This window comes from Ctenocephalides felis, unplaced genomic scaffold (genome assembly GCF_003426905.1).
Source record: "Ctenocephalides felis isolate EL2017-DRISC unplaced genomic scaffold, ASM342690v1 CF-g0.4_SCAFFOLD_01604, whole genome shotgun sequence".
NCBI classification, from domain to species: domain Eukaryota; kingdom Metazoa; phylum Arthropoda; class Insecta; order Siphonaptera; family Pulicidae; genus Ctenocephalides; species Ctenocephalides felis.
In genome coordinates this window covers 1,631,358-1,638,739 of record NW_020537758.1, presented here as the reverse complement: position 1 = coordinate 1,638,739, position 7,382 = coordinate 1,631,358, and the positions used below count along the sequence as shown (strand labels likewise).

General features: G+C 23.3%; 1 protein-coding gene across 1 annotated transcript; it reads right to left on the bottom strand.

Moving 5' to 3' along the window:
- Nucleotides 1-218: 218 nt before the first annotated feature.
- Nucleotides 219-3,874, bottom strand: LOC113372754 (short-chain dehydrogenase/reductase family 16C member 6-like). Its single transcript, XM_026613098.1, has 6 exons — nucleotides 3,707-3,874; nucleotides 3,061-3,219; nucleotides 1,710-1,889; nucleotides 936-1,186; nucleotides 443-556; nucleotides 219-381 (listed from the first exon to the last, which is right to left on the bottom strand). The coding sequence occupies exons 1-6, from the start codon at nucleotides 3,872-3,874 to the stop codon at nucleotides 219-221; spliced, it is 1,035 nt and encodes a 344-aa protein (XP_026468883.1).
- Nucleotides 3,875-7,382: the final 3,508 nt, after the last annotated feature.

The following is a 7,382-nucleotide window of genomic DNA, read 5'->3' as shown; positions in this document are numbered from 1 at the left end:
TAACTAAAATCTCTATTCTGAGCTGAATTTACGGACAAAATTGTACATTTTTAGTACGATAATATCAATTATTAAAAGCAATAATCTTAGATATTCCTTGGAAAAGCTTTTGGACCAAAATAATCATATTTAGTCTACACACTAGAATAGAAAAAAACAACTTTATAAATAATTAATAAATTACAATTTATTTATTCATCTAACTAACTATCTACTACTTAATATCTATTAAGATCCAAAGTAACATTTGTGTTACCATTCATTTGATTTTTTCGATTTTGTTTTTGATTTTGCAAAAATTCATCACAATCTTTGGTCAGCCCCAAAATTCTTGGCAAGAGCCAATTTAGGAGGATGAATCTCACTTTTTCTGGGAAGAACCTAAAAATATAAAATAAATGTAGAAAATATTTGTTTATCTGTTTATGTTTTCATTTTTTACCTTATTGGTGCCATACAATAATAATGAGTCGTAGGAATCGTAAAAGTGGTCACATTTCGTAGAACATTATTTGCTAATATGCGAGCTGCATATTTTGGACAAATTGGAGGAATTCTATTAGGAGGAAAACACATATCTTAATGAATTGGTTAATCTCAAAAATAGAGCATTTAATACAGTTTTTATCACCAACTTATAAGAATAAACAAATCGTTAAAAATTGGTCAAATAATAATTGATCAAAAATTTCGAAAATGAGCGATTTTTAGTAACTGGGTTACACAACAAATGTTTACTTGAAATTTTATACCAGGAAGTCAAACTATTTGAATTTTTGATTAAAGCAAGTTGTTTTTACAAAACTATCATACCGATTTCACTGAAAATTCAAAAAAATCTATTCGTAATTCTGAAGATGAAAACTCATATGTCAACTTTGTGTGTTCCAAAAATTATTCCAAACTTTCTGGAATTTTATAATTCACCAACTTACAAGAATTTGAATCTGTTCAACATCTCAACATCGGTTTTCATAAAATAAGGCAAAGCCGTGCAGACATTTATTCCTTTTATTCCTCTCATTTTTAAATCGTCTTTTAAAGAATCCATTAATGTTTTGACTGCCACTTTGCTGCTGCAGTATGCTGCTCCATATCTGGCTCCGGCGAAAATTGCCTCGGACGCCACTGCCACGATCAAGCCCCTTTGGTTTTCGATCATTGGAGGCAGAAAGGCGTTTATGGTCTTGGAAAAACATGAAAATTATTGAAATAATGATAAAAATGTATTGAAATTTTGCATAATTCATAGTTGAAACGTGGACTTGTATATATTAGGTATCGATTTAGGAAAATTTTTTTTAGATTTTTTTAAATAACTCGGAAACTTTGTTCTGGACCTTTCAATTTCTATACTTTAGTCAAAACTAGATAAAATTTACTAAATAATGTATATATGTAAATAAATAAATAATAACAATAATAATAAAAAAAATATTAGTAAAAACTGTTATTTACACTTGGATATCAAAATTTTGCATAATTCATAGTTGGAACGTGGACTTGTATATATTAGGTAACGATTCAGGACATTTTTTTATATTTCTTCAAATAACTTGAAAATTTTGTTCTGGATCTTTCAATTTATATACTTTAGTCAAAACTAGATAAAATTTCCTAAAAATTTGGTATATATTGTTACATACACTTGCATAATAAAATGTTTATAGTACATTTATATTTTTTAGTCGTATAAATATTTTTATTACCAAAACGTGTGCCATCAAGTTGACATCTACAATTTTCTTGAAAATAGATGGTTGGTCTATGGAAAAGGAAAACATTTCCATAACTCCTGCATTATTGATCAGGATTTCCACTGATCGTCCAAAATCCTTTAAAATATTCGTTTTCAGCAAATCTACTTGTTCGGGATTGCTGACATCTGTCTAAAAATTAAAAGAAAAAAATACCAAATTTTTAGAGATTTTTTTCACAATTTGACTCTGAATAAATAATATGTTAATAATTTATTTATTAACTTCGAGGGTAAGTTATTGTAATTGTCTAAAAATTGAAATTGAAAATTTATGCATTTCTCGACGTTTTGAAGGGTTCTGAACATTTTGGCACCCCTCAGAAAAAATGAATGTTTGTGTATGTATGTATGTATGTATGTATGTATTGTGTATATATTTCATTAAGGTACGGAAAATTCCAGCAATTTGCCTTAAGGCACAATGCCATACACCACTAGTTTACTTATAATTAGTTATTATTAATAGAACAATTACAATAAAACAAACACAACTATTAATCACAGTTTATTTTCAAACGAAGGTTGTTCTGTGAATTATTCCATAATTTCTCATTATAAAAAATATGTTTGTAATTTTTTACGATTTGTTTTGATTGCAATTTTATGCTAATTTATAATTAAACGGCGGAAAATTAATAATTAATTGATAAATGATTAATTAGCTATGACAATAATTAATTGTCATAAAGAATTAAAATAAAGAGTGTGAAATTTTTTTTGACTAACGTAGTTTAAGTAGTGATATTTTTTTTAATTGTTGTACTTTGTATTTGAATAATTTTTTGGTAAAAAAATGTTGTATTTCTTGTAACTTAATTTTTTATATCATGACTTGTCCAAAATATTTTCTGTAATTTTTAAACACGTTCATCATCTAAGATCACGTCGGGGTCACCAATTTAGTGACAAAAGAAACAATTATACAAATGAAGAAAACTTTATATATACATCCTTTTAGACAATGTCAGGGTCACCAGTTCGGTTAATTTATTTACCAAAATAAATAATTAAACAAATGAATAAAAAATCGACTAAAATTATCTTAATGTCATGGCACCGATGTCTAGCACCGCCACAGATTTAAATTTAATTTGATAACAATTTTATATTATAATTTAATTGTTAGTTATTATTTTATGAAAAATTATAAAAATGTTAAAAAATAGCTCCAAATTTAGATGGACGTATCCTAAATTTATTTAGGATTTATTTACTATTTTTTTACCTAATTAACTACTTTCCTTAACAACTATATGCCTCCTTATTGTTTCAACCAAAAATTTCTATCTTTTTCCATTTACCTGGTACCATTGTATCCTGACACCAGGATGTTGCTTTTTAATATCTTCTACAGTTATCATGGCAGATTTTCTATCAATATCAGCAATTGCAATATCACATCCTAAAGATGCAAATTGAAAACTGATTTCTCGACCGAAACCATTTGCTCCACCAGTCACCTGGAAATTGTCCAGAAATAAAATAAATAGATGGCTAAAAATTTTTAATTTTTAATTTTTTCAAGTTGGAATTTGGTTGACTAATAATTAGACCAAGTTGGTTATTGGATAGAATTTTACCAGAAATATAATAGGTTGGCATAAGGTGTCTTTACTAATGGTTCGAATAGAAATTTGGTTGGCTGGTAACTGGAACAACCAGAAATTTTTGTTGGTTTTAAGATGGATATTGACTAGAAGTAATAGATGTAGATGGCAAGAATTTTTTTTTCCAATTTTTGCAAATTTGTCTAATAATTCATGATCATATTTTTGGTCAATAGAAAGACATCCAATACACCAGAAGTATCCAAAAAACAAAATAATTTCTGGATTTTAACTTATGAAATAATTGAAAAGACTAGAATCAAATCATCTACAAACCATATATAACCCTTGTTTTCCTACAATTCTATCAATTTTTTTCCTTCGTCTACTGTCTACTTACCAGGGCCAATTGTCCGTTAACATCCTGCTTCTTGGTCCACCAAAAAAGTCCCAAAAACCAAACCACAAAACCATAATTGACCACCAAAATCATCAATATCAGTTCGTATAAAAGTCTTAAATTTAGCACTAGACTTGAAAAGAAACTTTTTTTCTCAGAAAGTTTCATCTTGAAATCAAATCAAATCTTCAAAGGGTAAAATTTTCAGGATTTTTTTTACTGGTGCTATTTTTTTAAAACTATTTTAAACACTTATTAGTTTAGATAACAAAATATTTTTATACACTTAATTAAATAAAAATTAATTAATTTAGGATTAAAACGTACTAAATTATTTTTTAAAAAGTTCATACATTTTTTACTTATTAAATTTTTAACTAATTTAATTATTTTTTTTGCAGTTTTTAATGATCATTAATTTATTTATTTTTAATTATTAATAAGTCAAAAACCATTTCAACAACCGATGTGGCAACATCTTAGTAGTCATATAACAATTTTTTTTTTAAAAAAACTTAATATTTAAAAAAATTCATAAACAATCAAAATTATTATTGATAACATCTAAATAAAAATTCTAAAAAATATTCACAAAGTTTTTAGTTAAGTTATACATATTACTTAATGAATTATTTATTTATTTATTCTTAAGCAAATAATTTTAATAATTAAAATAAACTGTTACAAATCATTATTATTAATTTAATTATTATTTATTAAAATAAAATCGATTTTTTACAGCGTTTTTGTTCAAAGTACGAGTTTATTTTTTAAATCACCGGAGGTACAAATTTTTCCTCTATTTATTTTTTTATAACTATTTATATTAAATTCTGCACTTAAAATTTGTTCACAAAGCTTTTGTTTAAATTTATACAATTTTTTTTTCTAAAATACACATTTTAATAGTCACTAGAATAACATTTATATATGTATTTGTTTATTTATTTATTCATTTATTTATTTATTTATTTATTTAACAATGTTAATCCAAAGAAGTTCTTGGTAGGACTAAAAGTGTTTTGTTCACCTCAGAAATATTTATGAGAGGAGACCAAGACTTTCTTGACGCATTTCAAAAACAGGGCCGGATTTTATAATAAATTATTAATTATATTAAATATTAAAAAATAAATAAATTCTTGTATTAAACATATAAATTAATTAAATAAAATCAATTTCAATTGCATCATTATTTAGCAAAAATTGACAAAGTTGTAATGAAAAATTTTACAACAAATTTATAAAAATAGTTTGTTATTAATTGTATTTTTCTGACTAATCATTGTTTTTTGTATATAAATTTTTTTTAAAAATTTTACCTAATTTTGTGATAACAAAGTTTATTTATCAAAATGATTTTGTCCCTGGATTTTGTCTGCATAATTTAATTTTTTTAATTTAAAGACTTAATACAAATTAATTATATACATATCAATAAATTACCGACATGTTTTTGTTGTTAAATTTAATTGTTATTGTCTTTGGATGACAATAAAGTACTTTTAAATAAATTAAAAAAATATAAAAAGTCGATATTGTCAAAGGCCAATGTCGTAAAAATAACAATAGTAATAGTAATGTAGTAATAGTAATTGCACCAAGTTAGAAAGTTATTTTCATGATGAATTAACACATTATATATTTGTATATTGTTGTACTCTCTTTTTTGAATTCAGAATTACTTTGCCAAAGTTTTCGTTTCAAATATTGGACTTGAATGGAATTTCAATTTCCCATTTTTTCTCTCAAAACAAACTCAAACTAAAAGTTCGGGAAATATCAGGAGATTATATAGAAAACTACTTAAATTAGTTTATAATATATATATATATATATATATATATAATAGCAAAAAATTATTTTTTTTACTTATTTGATTCAAATCTCCTGAATTTCCGATTAAATTATTTCGAAATTTAAAAATATTTGACCTCAAACGTAAAAGAATAAATGCATCTGATTTACATCATCAAAATATATATATTTATATATATATATGTTTATCATACAAAGTGTCAGACACAAAAAAACAATAAACAACAAATTCAAAAATACAAAATTAATAATTCATTACAATGATGATTGCAAATTTTAAAGTCGTTATTTCTGCATCCTTGAATATATTTTTAATATTTTATATTATAAACAAACTAGAATAAATTAATCAAAAGTTTCTTGAAATAATTTAAAAAATAAACCAGATACGAATGAACTAAAATTTGAAAAAATGCTCTGACAATCTGTAAATAAATTTTTCTGATAACTTATATATTTTATTCAATGATAATTTTAAAGTATACCGCGTTGTTGTAGAGTATTAATATATTAGAAAATAATATAAATAATTCAATTTTAAACAAATTTGTCTAATATTGAATTTGCCATAAATAATTATTTTGAAAGTTACAAGAGATCTAACAAATAAATGCATGAACAAAATCTGGGTTATAATAGATAGTATTTGTTATAGTTTTAAATATTATTTTAAATTATACTGATATTTTATATGAGAAAATATTGTAGTTTAATTCAAAATATTAATTGAAGAATTAAAATGCAGTACTGATAAATAAAATAAAAACAACAGCTTTCAAAACGTCAAAGGTTTAAAAAAAATATCAGAAAGTGTAAATATCGGCATTTGCCAATATTGTTTATTTATAAACTAAAGAAATTATTTGCAGACTTATGAGTTATACATACATATATATATATATATATATACATTATACATATATATATATATATATATATATATATATATATATATATATGATTAAATATATGAATAATTATCGAAGATCTCTTACGTCCGAGTATTGATTTTATGATTGCATTTGCATTTCCTATTGCGAAAATAGATTTAAACTATAAAAATAGTTTATAAATAATAAATTAACTGTTTATTACACATGTTGTTATTTGCAAATGTAGGGTATGAATATTGTCGGATTCTTGGAAAAGTTTCTTAAAAATAAATGATACACATGGAACATATAAATGCATTATTAATTAATAAAAAAATTCTTACATAGCTGCCAATTCATCGTTATATAATTAATTTTTTTTTTATCTACATTTTTTTAACTTCCCGTAGGGTAAGTTATTTTAAATTTATTTTTCTCTGAATTTAGAACTATTTTTTTGTGTTTACTTATAAAAGTGTGTGTGTCTGTTTTCATTTGCATACAAAATAAAAGAATCAATTTTACATATTTAATTATAAAATGTTAAATTTCAAGTTTCAACTTTTCAAACGTGAAATTCAAGTCTATTTATTGTTCAATGACAGCAATTAAATGAACATAAATTATACTTTATATATATTTATATATATAATATATAGATTATTAAAATATAAACTGCAAGCAAGAAATCTGTTTTAAATTTATTATAATGCAACATTTAATTTTAATAATTTGGGTTTTAATATTTTATTAATAAACCTAATATAAAAGGATGTTATTAAGCGGGATAGAAACAAAAATCTTCAAAGTATTTCTTATATTCATATAATTTTTATTTAATAAATTAAGATTGCAAATAATTTTTTATATTATATTAAAACTAATTTACAAGCTTATTTATTTTTATTCATTCATATTTTTTCGCGCTATTTTTTATTTATTCTTATTTTTTAATTTTATTTGTAGATTTATTTATTTATTCATTT

Excerpts from the sequence above, each read along its gene's own strand:
- LOC113372754 (XM_026613098.1), bottom strand. The coding sequence starts at position 3,874 with ATGAAACTTTCTGAGAAAAAAAGTTTCTTTTCAAGTCTAGTGCTAAAT. Across the intron at positions 3,220-3,706 it reads TTAACGGACAATTGGCCCTG|GTGACTGGTGGAGCAAATGG; the intron begins GTAAGTAGACAG and ends GACAATTTCCAG. Across the intron at positions 1,890-3,060 it reads TCAGGATACAATGGTACCAG|ACAGATGTCAGCAATCCCGA; the intron begins GTAAATGGAAAA and ends TTTAATTTTTAG.